The 19,276-nt window shown below is 44.0% G+C and overlaps 1 protein-coding gene across 1 annotated transcript in view; it reads right to left on the bottom strand.

Moving 5' to 3' along the window:
* Window positions 1-542: 542 nt before the first annotated feature.
* The window catches only part of BMP7 (bone morphogenetic protein 7), a 114,792-nt gene continuing 96,058 nt past the window's right edge, over window positions 543-19,276 (bottom strand). Inside the window, exons 3-7 of the mRNA XM_060230747.1 lie at window positions 16,015-16,163; window positions 10,655-10,849; window positions 6,485-6,561; window positions 3,233-3,343; window positions 543-805 (exon numbers count right to left, since the gene is read on the bottom strand). Of these exons, the coding sequence (XP_060086730.1) occupies window positions 656-805; window positions 3,233-3,343; window positions 6,485-6,561; window positions 10,655-10,849; window positions 16,015-16,163 (682 nt within the window). The 3' untranslated portion in view covers window positions 543-655. The remainder of the gene's footprint in view (window positions 806-3,232; window positions 3,344-6,484; window positions 6,562-10,654; window positions 10,850-16,014; window positions 16,164-19,276) is intronic.

The raw sequence follows: 19,276 nt of genomic DNA, 5'->3' as shown, positions 1-19,276 counted from the left end.
TGCACAGCCGCAGAGAATATGTATGCAATGTACAATGGCGAGGATCTTGGCAAAAACTGCATAGCTACTTTGGTGGGCGAGCCCCCCTAACACATGATGCAAATGGGTAGATGGAGATATCGACATCAATGAAGGGACGGTTTTCAGAGATCCCTAGTAATTCCAACAGAATATCTGGTTCACCCAGGCACATTCATTCATTCATCTGTTTTAACTGAAAACTATTTGTTTCTCTTCTTTTATAAATCCACATACAAAACACTCACAAGCGCTCAAGCACACACGCAAATATGTTGCTCACCATGGATGGCTTTTTGTTAAAAGGTTCGTTCCCCTTGAAGAACCACCTTTCGGGGAAAGCTCGTTTGCCTACAGAATGACAGACCTGCCTGCAAACTGATCCTCAGTCCTGATTTGAATTCTGTGTCATTGCGCAGAATAATCCTCACTTGAAAATTAAAAGCAAAAAAAAATTGCTCAAGGTGCCAACTGAGTCCGGAGCTCATCCTGTTTGGCTGCTTCAAAAAAGGCTATTCCTGTGTACTGTGGCATGTTCGAAAGGAGATTTGCTTTACGTGATCCACGTTTTCATTAAAACAACAGCAACAGCTCTGCACATCTTGTGAGCCACACAAAGCTCTCTAGTCCAGTAGGTTTAATGGCAGCCACAGGCCCGTACCACCATGTTCCGGTATTTCTTCAATATGACGTTGGAGCTGTCGTCAAAATAGAGGACGGAAATGGCGTTGAGTTGCGTCGGGGCACAGCAGGGCTTCGGCACAGTGTCTGGATTTATAAAGTGAACCTGTAGGGCAGATGGAATGTAGCCGGCATGAGAGGATGTTCACAAGGATATCTCACAGTCAAAACTGGAATGCTTCACACACATTTACAAATTCTTATTTGCAGGGGTGGAATTCTAGCAGGAGCTCCTTTGCATATTAGGCCACACACCCCTGATGTAGCCAATCCTCCGTGAGCTTACAAAAAAGAGCCTTGTAAGCTCTACATCAGGGGTATGTGGCCTAACATGCAAACTAATATAATATTGCAATCCTCCACTCGGTTTCAGCAAATCTAGTTTGAACTATGTCATAAAAAAGAAAAGAAAAGTCTATATTGCTATTTTTTTTTTTGGTGGAGAGGATGCTTAGGTATGGTGGGTTGGATAATGCAAAAGGTTTCCAACTAATGGAAGGGGGTGGATTTTCACCAGTTCCCTCCTCTTACTGGAGACATCTGACTCCTGCTTTCCTGTTCTTGAAGGAAGTTTCTAGTCTTTAGAACAGGGGTGGCCAAACTGCGGCTCAGGAGCCACACGTGGCTCTTTCACACATACTGTGTGGCTCTCAAAGCCCCCACTGCCATGTTGGCTGGCTTAGAGAAGGCATTTCTCTCTTTAAATAACTTCTCCAAGTCAAGCTACCTGGTGGCTTGGAGAATGTATTTAAATTTAAAGTTGCTTTCTTTCCACCTCTCTTCCTCCTTTCCCATCTATTTGCCTTCCTGCCTGCCTGCCTAACTTCCTGCCTCCCTTCCAGCTCTCAAACATCTGATGTTCATGTCTTGTGGCTCTCAAACATCTGATGTTTATTCTATGTAGCTCTTATGTTAAGCAAGTTTGGCTCACTTAACGTACTCTAGAATAACATTTTGGGGATAATTTTGGACTGCAGTGGGAAGTAAGCAAGTTCAGTCACACTGCATTTCTTCTGCCAGTGGAGATTTACTGCAGGATCCCAGCCAGCCAGTTTACATGACTGACTTTTTAAAAAGAGATTTCATATTTATGCATGGTATCGATTCTGCGGAATTTACTCAGCAGTGTTCTCAAAGGCTGATTTTTATACTGCCTTCTAGTATTTCCAGGTTTTTGCACCACATGGCCTGAGATCACATCTTGGAACCTAAACAAGGCTGGTACTTGGATGGGAGACCACCAAGGAAGACTCTGCAGAGGAAGGCAATGGCCAGCCACCTCTGCTTCTGCCTTGAAAGCCCCTTGCTGAGGATGCAATAAGCTTGGTGTGACTTGGCAGCACTTTACACACATATTTATTCCCAGCGATCTGCTAGTAACTGCACTGGCTTTTAGTAATGCTTCTCGGTTTGCTTCAGCTGGGCAGCAACTTGTTCACAGAATTGAAACAATCCATTAAAAATTGAAATAAGGCTCAACCAGTCACTAAGAACCACCACCGTGTTGGGCTGATGTTACCTAGCCCAGCTGCATCATCCAGTTTGGTATACTGCTTAAGTGTGTGAACTCTTATCTGGGAGAACAGTTTTGATTCCCCGCTCCTCCGCTTGCAGCCGCTGGAATGGCCTTGGGGCAGCCGTAGCTCTGGCAGGAGTTGTCCTTGAAAGAGCAGCTTCTGGGAGAGCTCTCTCAGCCTCACCTACCTCACAGGGTGTCTCTTGGGGGTGGGAGGGAAGGTAAAGGAGATTGGAAGCCACTCTTGAGTTTCAGAGTATAGGGTGGGGTATAAATCCAATATCTTCTTCTTCAACCCTGAGACTCTGTTCAGAATGTAAACTGGGAGGGATAACACCAGCAACGCCTGCTGCTATGCATGGACAAACTTTTCTGGAGCATCTGCAAATCCAGTCCTAGTCCAGCCCCCTCTACTGAACTGCCCTGAACTCTGGGGAAAGCAATTTCAGCAAGCCCCACCCCATGAAGTGCTGAAAGGCAGATCCAATCACAGGCTGCAGACAGATAAAGCGAACTTTCCCTTTTCTCCTGTCTTAGAATGCCAGAACTTGTGGACACCCAATGAAACCAACAGGCAATAGATTCAGGACAACAAAAACAAGCACTTCTTCAGTTGCAGAATAGCAGTGGAATTTGGTGCTACAGAATGTCACTACTTTAGTTGTTCTTAAAAGGGGATTTTGGCAAATTGATGAAGAACAGAGTCATCATGGTTATGGGCCATAATGACGAAAGGAAATCTCCATGTTAAGAGCAGTAGCACACTGAATATTGTTTGGGGCAACAACATGGGGAGGGGTTTGAATCTAGATCTTTGTTCACCAATCCAGCATGAATACTGCCAGTTCCCAGGTCAGCAAAGGACACCCAGGAATCATATGAGCAAGGGTTACCATTGTAACAGTTACCATTGTTTAACATGATTGATTGGAGAATATTTTTTTTTTTTTTTAAAAACCACATAGTTAACAGTAATCTGATTTGGTAAAGTTGTGTGGGATTTAAAAATGAGCTTACCAGTGTTTGCACAATAGCATGATTTGTTGCATTCATGTAAGAGTTCAATGGGAAGGCACACTCTCCTTCGCAATAGTATGCAGCGTAGCCTTCTGGAGCAATTATCCAGTCCTGGGTAGGATCAGAGCAGGAGAGAAAACATTTAACCCAGGGAATTATTTAACCTGATTTCTTTGAACGTACTCTGGCATTCAGCAAAATGGGCGGATTATCACAGCGACAGGAAAATCGAGCCGATCCGTTCAGACTTTTCGATGCACAGGGAACATGGATCTCACTTGTGGATTTTAAGTCTTGCCCCTTCAGTGTTGGACATTTTTAAAGTTATATGGATTGTCAGGGAGAGAAAGTTTTACAAATTAAGGAGGAAAGGTCCAGCACAGGATGCATAGTGAAGCCATCTAGATACTATTTATCCATGCACTGTAAGGGTCAATGCAAACTAGAAGACACCCTACCATAAAACAGTAAGGTGCCAATATGGGAGACCAAACATGAGTTAAGATAGGTGGGATCCCTGGCCACCATCCACTTGCAAGCATTACTGAACTAAACAGGAGCTTTGTTAAGAGCATGGAAGCACACCTGGACAGGTTCAATCAAACCAGCACAGGAGAATTTCCAGGTGGATGTTGACATTCTGCCTCAAGGACCAAGGTTGCTTGGGCCATCATTGATGTCAGAAGCCACATGTGTGAAGGATCCAAGTCACTGTGGACTGATTTTCTCAAGTCACTAGAATCATAGAATAATAAAATTGAAAGGGATCTTCAGGGACATCTAGTCCAACCCCCTGCACAATGCAGGAAACTCACAAATACCTCCCCCTAAATTCACAGGATCACCACTGCTGTCAGATGGCCATCTCTAGCCTTTGTTTAAAAACCTCCAAGGAAGGAGAGCCCACCACCTCCTGAGGAAGCCTGTTCCACTGAGGAACCGCTCTCGCTGTCAGTAAGGTCTTCCTAATGTTGAGTCAGAAACTACACCCATTTTATCCTGGAGACATTGGAAGTTATCTGATTTGCAAGGATCACCTTGCTGTGAATGGTTCTTCTCTCAGTGTGGTCAGAATTTGGAATTAATCAGCAAGAAGCCACATATGTGAAGAACCCAAGTAATTGTGGACTGGTTCACCCAGGTCACTACAACCATTTCATCTTGGAGACATTAGGAGTTATCAGATTTGAAAGGATCGGCTTGCTGTGCATGGTTTTTTTCTCAATGAAGTCAGAAGTGTGGGCTAATCCACAAGAAGCCACATGTGTAAAGGACTCGTTTATGGCCAAAGGTGAATGGCCTTAATGTTCTTTTCATCTCTTCCAACTCTATGATTCATTATTTATTTTTAAACTATTTATTAACCACATCTGGGGGGGGGGGCGGGAAACGTTCAAAGTGTCATGCCAGAACACATAAATATTTAAAACACATCTTAAAAAACCACTAAAACAAAACCAGAAAGCCAAATAAAAAGGAGTACATTTAAGTCAACTACAACATAAGGCCATATTATGACCCATTAAGCCAACTGTAGATCTACTAAATAAACTGAATTAGAACAATCTGGCATGTTAAAAATAGGAATTCATTAAAACAAATTCAGCAGCAGTCAACTATATCAAGGGCACACAGCTGAATAAGCAAACAGTGCAGCAAGCCACCTGGCAATGAAAGACTAGGTGGTGAGCAAGCCATTAAGATGACAGCACTCCACATTTTAGGTGCTACCATAGAAAAGGCCCTGTCTGTGGTCACTACCACCTTATTTTGGAAAAGGGCAGAGCAAAAGGGCTACGCTCTCAGATGGAAATTGGCCTGTGGTGGATTTCTTGACCCCAAACTTGACTGTGAACTGCCCCAAGATACACATGGAAGCCTTCCTTGCTTACACTATAGTAAAGTACAGAGGCAATTTTTTAAAGTAACCAGATAATGTCAATTGGTGAATCCCAAAGAGATACATATTTTTAAGAACTCCACTGAGGCTGTACCATTTGATTTATCTTTTAGGATCCCATTATATTCTGGAAACCACTCCATATAATTTATTTAAGTTCATTACCCTATGGCAGTGGTAAAGTCATGAAAAACACACCTAATATGAAATTACAACTGAAATTTGCTATAGTAATGTGGGGATGGGGCAGACATAAAATTTTGGAACGCCAAAGCCTGCAGTTAACATAAGCGTGCCTTTTCGCCTCCTGACAAACTGGTTCACCTGCAACATCCATCAGTTTAAACCAGAGAAAAGCTAGCAGTGGAAGGTGCCGATTGGCTAGTGTCCACGCTGTCACGAACATCTCTTTCCTTCCATCCCAGAGTAGTTTTTTAAGTTAAAAATGTTTGCAGTTTGGAAGGGAAAAAAAACAAGGTGAAGGATGAACAAAACAAATTTATGTGTTCCTCTATTGTTCTTCTTTTGAAAAAGGGCTAGGCAGACTAGTTAAAGCATGAGAAGAAAGGCTAGACTGACAGATGAACCAGAGTTCATGCAAATTATGAAGCCAGGTTTACACCATAGGTGAAGAACCTTTGTGGCTGTTCATTAACTACTTCATCTCTCATCACTCTTAATTAAGCAGCTAGCAGCCTTCAGAGCTCTATAGTGACCATTGTTTAGGAAGAGGCCACTGTCATCCCAAAGTCAATCATTCATCCCTAACACTAAAGGGTCTCTTTTGGAACATCTGAAAGCACTGGGTTTTTTGAGTAATAATGTCAAAGGAACGCAGTTCAATTTGAGCAGCTGATTCACATTTTTCATGGTTCAATACTTAGGGCCAACCAAATAACCACTGCAAGTTTTCCAAGCGCGTTCTGAAATCCATCTAGTCACACCAGTTGTCAAAAAGCAATTGTGGGGTTGGATCCTGTGGACCTGTTCATCAGAGGTGGTGCTTTCCTCTGGTTCAAGGAGCCTTCCCCTGATGCAGAAGGCATCTAAAGGTTTAGAACTTCTTCAGAAATGTATCATCTCTCCCCCATCAAAATATATCCCCCAAAAAACCCTTCTCCTCTCCCAGTACACAAATTATCCTTTTGCAAATACAAACTGGAAGTTAATGTATAGCAACAAGCCAAAAAACAAACAAACCACCCCTACCCCCATGCCTTTTGCTGCTCTGAAAATAGACCATGAAAGGTCAGAACTGGAAACTTCAATCTCAGGATTTGCATTACCAGTATGATAACAGAGGACTAAAATGTGTCACCAATCTCCAATTCCAAGCACAAAAACAACCTTACCTGCCAGCCAAGATCCCTGAAACTGACATAGAGCTCATGTTTCTTGCAAGCTTGCCTCTGATCACTGCTGCTGTTCTCTGAGTTTGGAGGGTGGATGGTGGGAAGAAAGGGGGGGGGGAGCACAAAACCATCATGAGACACCTGGCAGTATTCTTATGTTGCAATTTTATAGACACACCACACGACCCAGCAAGGTTGTGATATTATTTCCTCTCACAAACAACCGCCACGAAAACAAGCATGTCAGATTTGTACCAGATCTGTGAGTATTTTGAAAGAAACACAAACTCTGCACCTAATCCTGCTCCCAAGACACCAGTGATGCATAGAATTCATGCAAATTAAGCAGTGCTGCAATATTCTCATTTGCATAATTTTGAAATTTTATATAATTTCATAATTTTGATTTCACACACACACACACACACTGCAAAAGGTTCATGGCTTGGATCCAAACTAACATTCCCACGGGCAGAGGTCCTGGCACTCAAGGAGCACAACTTTCTCACCTCCCTTCTCGCACAAAAGCCTGAAATGCTGCTTCCCTTCCCCCTCCCCCCCACCCCAGCCTTGGGGAGCCCTTGTGCCTGCGGAGATGCCAGTCCTTTTCCAAACCATTGCATTTTGCAGCACAAAAACAGAAAGCTGCCCTATATTGAGTCAGACTATTGGTCTTTCTCAAAAGTAGGTCTTTTCTACTCTGACTAGAAGCTGCACTCCATTGACTTAGGAACATCACACATCACTTGACTGAACCTGGAACTTACTGTATAGAAAGCAGATGCTACACCACTGAACCACAGCCTCTCTCCTCCTGTTAGCCATGGTGAGGGGCAGGTGATATAGACTGATGTCCTCCTGACTGTTAAGATGTTTTCTGTGCATTTGGGACTTCATCAGACATGTTTAAGTCTTGGGGGAAGGGTTTGCGGCTCAGAGGCAGATAATGTGTCTTGCACGCAGAAGGCATTAGATGTATTCCCTTCCCTAGCATCTCAAAGGATCTCAGGCAGCAGGTACTGAGAAAGACCTCTCCCCCTGCATGAGACCCTGGAAAGTCACTGCCAGTCAGAGCGGACAATGCTGGACTATATGGACCAATGGGATCCTGGGAAATCGACTCACTCACAAGCCCACGTAACAGAACCAGAGTGGCTGCTTGTGTTAGCTTCTCCTGTTGGAATCTCCACTCCCCAAAGCTCTTCAGGGCTGTGTTTAACCCTCTTTTCATCGTCACTCCCATCCTGCAGGGGTTCCTGGTGCTCACATGGCTGGGGGGTTGGTGTGGAACACTGGGAAGCAGACTAAGGCTCAAGCCCGCCCTTCCCCATTTGCTTTCCTTCTTAGAATCATCTCTTCCCCAACTTGCCTTGGCCTAACTGGCCTAGGGCATTCAGTGGTCATAAATCTCTGTCACACATGCTTGCAGGTAACATAAGAACATAAGAGAAGCCATATTGGATCAGGCCAATGGCCCATCCAGTCCAACATTCTGTGTCACACAGTGGCCAAAATACCCAAGTGCCATCAGTAGGTCCACCAGTGGGGCTAGAAGCCCTCTCACTGTGCCTCCTTCAAGCACCAAGAATACAGAGCACCACTGCCCCAGACAGAGAGTTCCAACAATAGGCTGTGGCTAATAGCCACTGATGGAACTCGCTCCGTATGCTTATCCAATTCCCTCTTGAAGCTGTCTATGCTTGTAGCCACCACCACCTCCTGTGGCAGTGAATTCCATGTGTTAATCACCCTTTGAGTGAAGAAGTACTTCCTTTTATCAGTTCTAACCCGACTGCCCAGCAATTTCATTGAATGCCCACAAGTTCCCGTATTGTGAGAAAGGGAGAAAAGTACTTCTTTCTCTACCTTCTCTATCCCATGCATAATCTTGTAAACTTCTATCATGTCACCCCGCAATCGACGTTTCTCTAACATGTCGCTCTGCCCTGCATTAGGTATCCAACTTCCGATCCTGTGCTTTCACCCAAATTCCCACATCATCATAAGCAGTGTACGTGCACAGCTCTGCTTGCACCCATATCTCTTCTAAGATTTAGGCCCATCTTTCTCAACAAAACCTGCACATCTCATGGTTAGACAGAGGGGAAAGCTGATCCAGCATTAGGCTCTTGGGAGAAAGTGAAGCAGAAATGGTAACGTGAGATGTGGCTGCCTTATACTGGATAGTTTGGGAGGCCGAAGCCACAGCACTGACATTCTGGTATTTGGGCCACAGGGAAATGAGGTTCTGCTTCATAACACCTGTGGGATATTATGAATTTTAATAGTATTAAAAAGCTTGACTCAATAACTATAAAACACTCAGCTTGCATTCTGCACAAAGCCAAGGAAGCCCAAGGAAAATCAATTTTTGCTTCCAGCTTCCCCCTGATTGGTACAGGCTGAAAATCGATTTAGGTTTCCATGCCAAGATGGTAAGAAGTCTTGGGAAAGGAAATGGAGCTTCTGCCTTCACACAACCACAGGCTGCATTTCTTAAAAATGTTCTTATCAAAGATGATTTATCTATTAGCTGGGCAAAGGGCAAATACACACATAAAGGATCAGATTTCCCATGTGATTCTCTCTTTCGGCATAGGTGTGCATTCTGATATCTCATTTGGTACTAATTTAAAATATTTTGACAACTCCCCCCCCCCCAAAGGCCCCAAGATGGCCCATAAACAAATCTGCCATCAAGACATACAATAAAAACAACAGCATCCAACAACAGAGGAAGCTGCGTTCTACTGAATCAGACCATTGGTCCATCATGGCCAGTACCAGGGCTTTTTTTGTAGCAGGAATTCCTTTGCATATTAGGCCGCACGCCCCTGATGCAGCCAATCCTCCAAGAGTTTACAGTAGGCCCTGTAAGAAGAGCCCTGTAAGCTCTTGGAGGATTGGCTACATCAGGGGGGTGCAGTCTAATATGCAAAGGAGTTCCTGCTACAAAATAAAAAGCCCTAGTCAGTACTGTCTATTCAGACTGGAAGCAGCTCTCCAGGCTCTCAGGCAGAGGTGGTCTTTTACTTCACCTATAGCCAGGTCCTTTCGACTGCAGGTGCTGGGGATTGAGCCACAGGACCTTCTGCATGCCAAGCAGATGCTCAGCCACTGAGCCACAGCCCCTCCCCCAACATCTGAGTCTTAAAACGGTGAGCAAAGGTCAACTTGGATGCCTTTTGGAAATGTTTTTAGTGGCTAAGGCATTCAAAACCAGTTGTATATATAGGGTGGTCCATAAATAAGGGCCATGGCGTTGGGGAGGGTGTTAACCTCCCCCCGGTACTATATCCTTTATAAAAATCTCTTCCTTAAGCTGCTTTAATAGAGGAAAAAGACAGGTACTTTAATCACAGCTGCCTATCCCTCTTACTGTGCTTAATAGCAGCTCCAAGGGCAGGGTGGGGATGAAGATTGGGAAAATAGCAGGGGAATAAGGTTCATCCATCCCTCCCCCCCAGCCCGATCCAAGGGGTGGTGGTGGTTGTAGTTGCTTTGTAGTATGAAAAAACCAAACAAAACTGAAGATCTGATCACGAATCTCCCATATAATCTGTACTTTGGCCCCTAGCCTGTGTGGTTTTAAATTCATCTGGCTGTTTTGGAACTGTTGACTCATTTTGCTGTTCGAGCCAGTTTGGTTACATCTGAATCTGCCGCTGCTAATAACTATATTATTGACTTTCATTGCTTTTATTTGTTTTTATAACTTGAAAACTGTTTTCTGTCCTTGTACTTATGAATCACCTTGGAGGCTACACATACCAAGAAGGTAGTGTAACAATTTAATTTGGTTTGTCACTGGATTAAAAAAATATTTTTTTTGTAACCTATGCAAAATCATTTTTAAGGAGATGCATAATTACCATGACCTCCATTGACTGAGGAGCTTTTATCTTTTTTAAACTTTTTTATCATCTGCTTCTAGGCTAAGGAATGTTTTATAGATATTATTTTAGGCCACTGAATAATGTTTTGTGTAGTTTTTATGCCCCCTCCTTGCTTGTTTTTATGACTTCTTTTAATATTGGTTAATTTTTACTATGTTATTTTTCGTTTGTAAGCTGCCTCTTGAGTATGTGTCTAAAAGGGAGGCTATATGTTCTCTAAATAAATACATATCCCACCACCACTTTGATCACCTCTACAAAAACGTTTGCCTACCTCCCACATTCGACACCCGAAAGGCTTCTTGGTTCTTTGGTGCTTTCGATTTCTGGTTTCGGGGCTTGCCTCCTGCAGACCGAATACTACGCAGATGGACTTCGGTAGCTTTGAAAAAGGCAACGGTGAACGGCTGCTTGTTTTGTGGGCCATGCCTTCCGATCAGGCCAGCTAACGTGGGGTTGATGCTTTGTCCTAAAAAGGGGGGGGGAGAAGAGTTAGATCCAGATATGAATTTTATCGGCTTGCCAGTTATACTAGGAATTCCAGGAGCCAGACAGACTGGCTAGCAACTCATACACAAAAGTTCCCACAGCTTTGCATATGACTGAGGACAGCTGAGGAAGTGGGCCTTAAAAATAATGATATTTTTTTTTCTTGAGGAATGGCCCATTGCTGCTGATTTTGTTTTGGGTCTCACTGTGCAACAGCTGGAGCAAAAGCTTCCACCGAACGTCATGTTAATAACGTTAAGATTTCCCTGCATTCTTGAGAGGGGTTTCTTTGAGTTCACCAACCTATAATTTGATGGGATCCTGTAAAAAGGAACTATAAAACCAAACCCAGCGGAACACTAAATTCTCATTGGAAGGTTATGAGCCTAAAATAAAAATGCCTCAGCTTAAATAAAAGTTGATGCTGCTCTGGATAGATTGTATTGGAGAGGAAGCAGTAGTTTTAATTCTTCTGAGTAGGGCTGCCAACCTCCAGGAGGCGGCTGAAGATCTCATTGGGTTAGAATTGATCTCCAGGCGACAAAGATCAGTTCCTCTGGAGAAAATGGCTGCTTTGGAAGGTGACGCTTATGGCAGTATATCCCACTGAAGTCTGTCCTCTCCCCAAACCCTGCCTTCCTCAGGCTACACCCCCAAAATCTCCAGGCATTTCTGAATCCGGAGCTGGCAACACTGCTTGAGAGACCTGAAGTGCAGCAGGCAAAAAAAACCTACTCTGTTGGCTCAGGGAAGCTTCTAACATTTATTCCAGGGCTTGGTCAATCAAGAAGCCTCACACTGCCAGCCAATCAAATGAACTGATACTGGACACTCCTCCTGCACCTGAAGGGAGCTATGGTAGTTCGGTAGCCTCAGAAGCCTGACGGGGTCACACTAAAAGGCCACTTTTCCAGGTTCACCTTAACAGTGAGATTAAAATTCCACTCCTATCCATGACCAGTGGATCTCTGTGGTTTGGCTGGCGACTGTGGGTTCGGAAATACTCGGAGATCAGAAGTACCCTGTCACCTGAAGATCAGTTGTAATGGTGGGGGATACCTGGAGGTTTATGACTCAGAACCCTCCATGAGAGCTTTAACTAATACATATATTGAAAAACAAACGTTTTAAACCACAGTATTTTTCACGTTAATTTAGAAATGTTTTACAGTCCATTTTACAATATACTATGTTCTTTCTTCATTTGTAGGACTTCCTGAAGTCCAATGCAGGTGTGACTATTTCCCAAACTGGTGTGGCTGCAACTGGACTGCTGCTTCCGTCCACTTTCAGAGTGAATCCTTTCTCAGGCAGCTCACCAAGGGATACAGTATTTGAACTGGCACTGCTCTGTATCGCCAATGGATCTAGCACGGCTCCACACTTCTATTTGTCCTTGGCTTCTATTGGAAAATACTGTGGTTTTAAAACTTTGCTTTTCAATATATGTATTAGTTAAAGCTCTCACGGAGTGTTCTAAGTCATATACCTTACTCATACCCGTGAGCTCTCTGGTTTCATACACCTGGAGGTTGGCCACCCCCTAGTAAAGGAGCCATGTTTTTTTGTTCAGATGAAAAGCAGGAGCCAAGCTCTCAAGCGGCTGTCTTCAACCTGCGAGGCATTTTCGGCTACAACCCTAAAAAGGCACTTCTCCTCAGGAGCAAATCCTACTGAACGCAATGGGCCAAAGTAAACATGCCAAGGCACTTTGTCTGCAATGAGGCAAACAGGATACAAGGCGATTCGCAGGAGGCTGACTAAACTCCCCGTGTATTATTGGTGCTCCAATATATTGTCAGGGGGAAAAGCATTACAGGGCTTAGAAGATGACAGACTGCCTGAGGCGTAGCGAATTACTTCAGTCCCCTCTTGCATTGCTTCGTTTTATCCAAACTTCGTAAAAGTAAACAAATAGCTTAATCCCCTTTTCCTGCTATCCTTGAGGGATCGACTTGGCCTTCTCACAAAGCATTGGGAATGCCCATTAAATATGAACTAATCCCTTTCATATAATTTCAAGCAACAGTTCAAAACAACTCACGGCTTGTCCTCTTGTCCTCATGGTGTCAATGAATGCCAAGGGCTTTCCCCCCACCACCACCCTTTCCTCAAAGCTATACATTCCATCTCCCCTTATTCCTGGCTTCTGCTATGACTCTCCAATGCCCCTTCTTCATCCTCCTCTAACCTTAGGGAAGGGAAGTCAATCTCTGGGGACTTCCTGAGACCCCCAAGATAGACAAGGCCTTCAACCTGTTGCTAAGCAACTGCAAGGTAGTTTCAGAAACAGCCTGGAAGAGGCATCTTTAATTGCCAAAGAGAAAATCCCTCAGAAATCAGAGGACTAGCCAAAGGAAGTTGACAGATGTGCTAGAAGAGTCACATCTCTTAAGAAGATTCTCCTTTCTCAACAACAACAACAAAAAATCTTTTAAAAGGGCTCAAAGTAAATGTAGTTCAAAGAATAAGGAGGATGGAGATATAGACCAGTCCAAAATGATGCCAGCATGGTGAAACAGCAAAATCAAGGGAATTATAAATGGCAAAAGGACTTCCTTTAAAAAGTGGAAGCTTTACCTAAATAATAAAAAAGTGCTCTGGCATATCAAATGTAAATTTATCATAACACAAACAGAGGAGAAATGTGAAAATTAAACTGCAGACATTTTAAGCTTCAGAAGAAGAAGAAGAAAGAAGCCGGAGAGATAATGGAAATCAAAAACAGAATAGGAAAATGACAAGGTAGTTGCAGAGAAGTGACAAAAGGATGGAACTTTGAAACTGAAGTTCCGATTAGCATGCTAACGGGGCTGGGTGGCATTTCCCTGTTGTTGTTTCTCTCTCTCTCTCTCTGTAAAGAACTGAAGTGTAAAACTGTTAGATCTTTTAATTATAATACATAACCAATCACTAAATACAGTTCCATTCCCAGACAGCTGGAAGACTGCCAATGTAAAATGGATTTGTAACCACCCTAAGTGTTTCTGGCGTACACTGGTTAGATATTAAAGGCAGGGGGCAGGTCAAAGAGGGTTTTAAAAAGATATATTTGAAAACAATCCCTTTTTAAAGGTTAAAAATATGAATATATAAAAACATTATTTATGGTATAGTGGAAGGTCTAACTACAATGGACTCTCTTTCCAGCCAGCACAAGCAGGACCGGATCTACATGATTTTTGAGGGGGGAGAGCAAAATTAAAAAATGACGCCCCCTTATGGGTCCATACTATCTTATGGGCCCAAAGAACAGAATGGACTCCATACCCAATTTGGCACACACATCCCTTCAGCGGCGCCCAGAGCAAGCGCCCCCTCTGCTTCCCCCTAGATCCGGCCCTGAGCACGTGGACCCCAGCTCATTCCTTGAAACTGGGGTTCCAGATTTACCCAGTACTCTCCCAGGGACTTCTGAGGCACTCTCTCATTTCCTGGAGGGAAGGATATCTAGTGGTTTCAGGACACAATTTTGGCTCCATCAGGACCAGGAAGAGAAAAAGGTGTATAAGAGAGCCTCATTGTGTTTCTTCTGCAAGGTAAAGGTAGTCCCCTGTGCAAGAACCAGTCATTTCTGACTCTGGGGTGATGTCGCATCACGACGTTTTTACAGCAGACTTTTTACGGGGTGGTTTGGCATTGCCTTCCCCAGTCATCTACACTTTCCCCCCAGCAAACTGGGTACTCATTTTACCAACCTCGGAAGGATGGAAGGCTGAGTCAACCCTGAGCCGGCTTCATCTTCTTCTGCAGCCACCCTTTTATTAGGAAATGAGAAAGCACCAGAAACACCCTACAGCAGTCTCTCTACAATCATCTCCCTTTCTCGGTCGGGTGCTATAACTATTACAGGGAAAAGCGTAAAGAATGGAGTCTGGGTACAAATGAACTCACACTCCAAGCTCATTTTATTTTTTCAAGTGCTGCTCTGAGAGCAGAGTTGCTAGACACCTACCCCCCATGAAGGCAGGGACCCACTGCTGCCAGGACACACTGCCCCACCACCGATCAGCCGGCCAGTATGGGGGGTGGGGGGAGACTTACTCAGAAAAAGAGCAAAGCCCAGTTGACACTGAAGCAACATGTCTACAATACTTCCTATGTGACCTGGCAGTGACATCATGCAATCAGAACCATCAGGGCAACGACACTCTGGTATTGGGGCAAAAACTCTATGGTGGAAGCCAAATCTACCATAAAGTTTTTGCCAAAATACCAGAGCATCGCCTGGACATTGCAGCATGATGACATCACTTCCAGGTCATGTTGGAAGTTACATAGACATGTTCAAGGGTGAAATTCTAGCAGGAGCTCCTTTGCATATTAGGCCACACACCCCTGATGTAGCCAATCCTCCAAGAGCTTATAAGGTTCTTTTTTGTAAGCTCTTGGAGGATTGGCTACATAAGGGGTGTGTGGCCAAATATACAAAGGAGCTCCTGCTAGAATTTCACCCCTGGACATGTTGCTCTCACTCTCAGTAAGTCCTCCCCCCCCATCCTGCACTGCTGGTCAGGAAGGACCTGAAAACCCCATTTTGAGAGCCACCTCTGAGAGTATTCCAAGTAGCTCATGATAGGGAAGCCAGTGAGAACAACAATGCTTAGTCTAGAGAAAGAGTATTATAATGATAATGGAGGCAACATGCATCATAGTGGGAGATGAACAGGAAATGGTACTAGAGGCCGGCAGGAGAAAAGGAAGCAGTAATCACAGGAGTTGGCTGCACAAATGTTCCCAAGATCAGAGTTTTCTTTCTGAGACATAGCCTAAGAATAGAAATTTCAAAGCTCTCCTAAGTCAGCATGAAAGCTAGAGTCTTATTTTCTTTTTTTTAAAATGATGGCTGTAGTAAGAATCTATGAAATTATCAGTTTCCAGAGAAGATGGCCCCTCTATTAAGCTACCATAAGGGAGGTAGCATGGAGGTGCCATCTCTAGAAAGGAACATCTATCCTGTCTGGCACCTTGGGTACCTGGGCTCCCATCTCACTTCATCCCCATGACCTGGTCAGCTCTGTGGGCCCCAAGAGTGATGGGCCTTCCCAAAATTGTGCCCCCCCCCTTGAAACCCCTGCTGGTCACAGTTGCAAGGTGGAATTGAAATGGGAGATTTGCCGCGGCTGCCCATTTTCTGAAGCTTACCATCTATGCTCTCTACTGACAGCTGCAAACCGAGATTATGTCGTGGGTTTACCACCCAGTGGTTACTCGTTGCTGTGATATCAAACACCAGCCAACCTTTCTCCACAGCCCAAATTGTTCGAGAGTCCAGCAGGAACAAGTCTGAATCCCTGGAGAGACAAAGCCAGAAGAGACGAAAGGGTCACTTGCAAATGTATTTTAATTCTCTCTGGAAATACAGCCAGCCTACTAAATATAAAATTAAGCTATAAGGACACCACTTAGTAGTTTTGCAATATACCGTTTGTACTAAGCAAAAGCTATGGCATAGCTCTAACACTGTGTGTTCTGCAGGGCTTTTTTGTAGGAAAAACCCCAATAGGAACTTATTTACCGGGAAATGTTTTAGAACAAATCGTCAAACAGTCGCTTCTGGAACATTTAGAAAGGATGCCTGTGATTACTAAGAGCCAATATAGGTTTCTCAAGAACATGTCATATCAGACTAAACGTATCTCTTTTTTTGAAAAAGTTACTACTTTGTTGGATTGGGGGAATGCTGTAGACATAGTTCAGCAAGACTTTTGATAAGGTTCCACATTTTTTTAAAAATGTGAATGCAAGTCATTCATTCATTCATAGGGTCACCAAGTGTCAGACTTAATGGTACTTAATACACACACACTCATTTCTCCCTAATATGCTAGTTCAACATTATTTACATTTTTATAAATGAGTTTTTATCCTGCAAATAGTCACTTAGCCAATCAGGGGTCACCAGGGCTTTTTTGAGCAGGAACACACAGGAATGCATCAGCGGGTATGGCCTAATACGCAAATAAGTTCCTGCTGGGCTTTTCTATCAAAAAAGCCCTGCGGATCACACAGCCAACGCGATACTGTCATGATGCTACATAGCAGTCAGTCACATATTAACTACAAAAAAAGTCACCATCCAACTGAAGAACCAAGGCTTCCTGAAACAGCTCTCTAAATGGATACATGCCTTTGGCTGCTTTCCCCGAAAGGGAAGGCACTTTTCACAAAAATACTTTCAGCAATGAACCCTCCTCCCCATTTCAACAGAGCCCTACATAACAAAGCAAGAGGTGCATCCCCCTAAATATACAGCCAAAATAATCAAGTAATAATATCACTTTCAATCTACACAAATATTGATACAGGCCTATTTTGTGGATTCTTCTGTGGTTACTTGTTCTTATAAAGGCACTTTCTACACACAGACACACACACACACACACACGAGAGAGAAACTGCGATCTAACCACAAGAAAAAATGTTTTTCAATGGCTGGCCCTCGTTTACCATTTACAGGAGTGCATTTATTAGCCATGAAAGGGGGAAATGCCACCTACATTGATTTGAGGGTCTCAGGGCTTGAACAAGGGGAGAAAGGGCAATCACATAAATGGTGAACAAACAACCCTGCAGCCTGTAGCACTGGTACAGTTACATTCCAAGGATTGGTCTATCCAACTGTAAAAGCTGGATTAAAAGCTCTGTATAAATGATACTGCTCATAGATGTCGTGCAAGTATCGACAGAGACATTGCAGTTGTTTGTGCCAGCTCGCTAATTGGATATTTAAATAGCCCAGCTTCATTTAGAGGCCCCGTTCTGCTGACTCGCCTGCTTCATCTTGCCAAACATCTCGTGTGCACTTTGCATAGATATTTGCGTAACTAATTGCTTTGTAACCATTCCAGCACTTGGGGGGGGGGGGCAGACAGATAAGACCATCTGCATGGTCATGAGAAGGCTTTACTTGAAGCTTTCTTATTAACAGCTACTAGTAGTAAGAATGTGTAGTCAAGTATCTATTAATAATATCTGAACCAAACCGTGCTCATTCATAAACAGATTAAGTGGAACACTTGCAGAAAGGGGAAAAACTGAGCCAGTGTGATGTGGTGGTTAAGAGCATCAAACTTGTATCTGGGAGACCCAGGTTTGAATCTCCATTCTGCTATGGAAGTTCAGCGGGTGACCTTGGGCCAGTCATACACTCTTAGCCAACCCTACCACACAGGGTTGTCTGATGGATAGAATGAAATAGAGGAGAACAGTGGCAACTGGCATCTCATCTTGCAGAGACAGACAGCATGGGATAGTGGTTAGTGCTGCATTAGGACAGGGCTGTCAATTGCCATTGTGAGCAACCTACCTCCCTTGCTTCCTCTTAAGCAACTGAGCAGCAGGAGAGAAATGGGGAGATGATGCCAAGGATGTAGTGATGTCACTTCTGGTCACCACACCCACAGCACTCTAGGAATTTTCCCTATCTCTATGGTCTTTAGGAATTGGGAAGATTCCTTGTTCATAGATGACATAACATCCAGGCGATCACCTGAAAGTAATACAGGTATGTCAGTGATGCTTCTCCCCCCAAGCACCACTGCCCCCCAAGCTGCCCAGAGTTACTGGCAAAAGGCTGGGTCAACTGGGTCTGAGTCCCCACTTTGCCATAGGAATTTGCCAGACAAGCTCAGGCTCCTCACACTCTCTCAGCAAGCCTATCAAACTTCTCCGAGTTGTTATTGTGATAAAGTGGAGAAGGAAGGAACGATATGATAAGTTGTTTGGGGTACCCACTGGGAAGAACACTGGGATATAAATAAATATTCATAATCTGCATTCGATCTGAGGACTGAAGGGGGGCAGGGACTGACTGAGGATCTGGAATGCCTTCTACTTGTTTATTTTCTTTAACTACTGCCAAGGCTATTCCAGCAGCTGCAAATGGAGAAGTGGGGAATCAAACCTGGTTCTCCCAGATAAGAGTCTGTGCACTTAACCACTACACCAAACACTTTAGAAATAAAGTGCACAATTGTATCATCCCGAAACCATCCCTCCCCCCCCCCCCCCCTCCCCAGCCCGTGGAAAAATTGTCTTCCACAAAACCGGTCCCTGGGGACCACTGAACTAACCAATATGAGAAATCAACCAGAATGGGAGAAAAGGGTTGAAACTGACCAAAAATAATGAGGTAAGGTCAGGGTTAGTGCAACTTAGTTCCCTCGAACTATATCCCCCCACAGCCCCAACTACGGAGGTTTCTAGCCAAAAGAACCCACTGAAAACCAAATTAACACTGCTGCCTGTCCACTGAAATGTTAATATTAACTAGAGATGCTGTCTCCTATCTGCCTGCGCATGTGGGGTACAACCCTTGGTGGCGGGGAGGGGTGAAAAACAGGTTGCTTACCTGTAACTGATGATCTTCGAGTGGTCACCTATGGAGTCACACACTTGGGTTTCG

The sequence above is a fragment of the Heteronotia binoei genome, chromosome 2 (assembly GCF_032191835.1).
Source record: "Heteronotia binoei isolate CCM8104 ecotype False Entrance Well chromosome 2, APGP_CSIRO_Hbin_v1, whole genome shotgun sequence".
Taxonomy (NCBI): Eukaryota; Metazoa; Chordata; class Lepidosauria; order Squamata; family Gekkonidae; genus Heteronotia; species Heteronotia binoei.
This window is presented reverse-complemented; position numbering and strand designations above follow the sequence as displayed.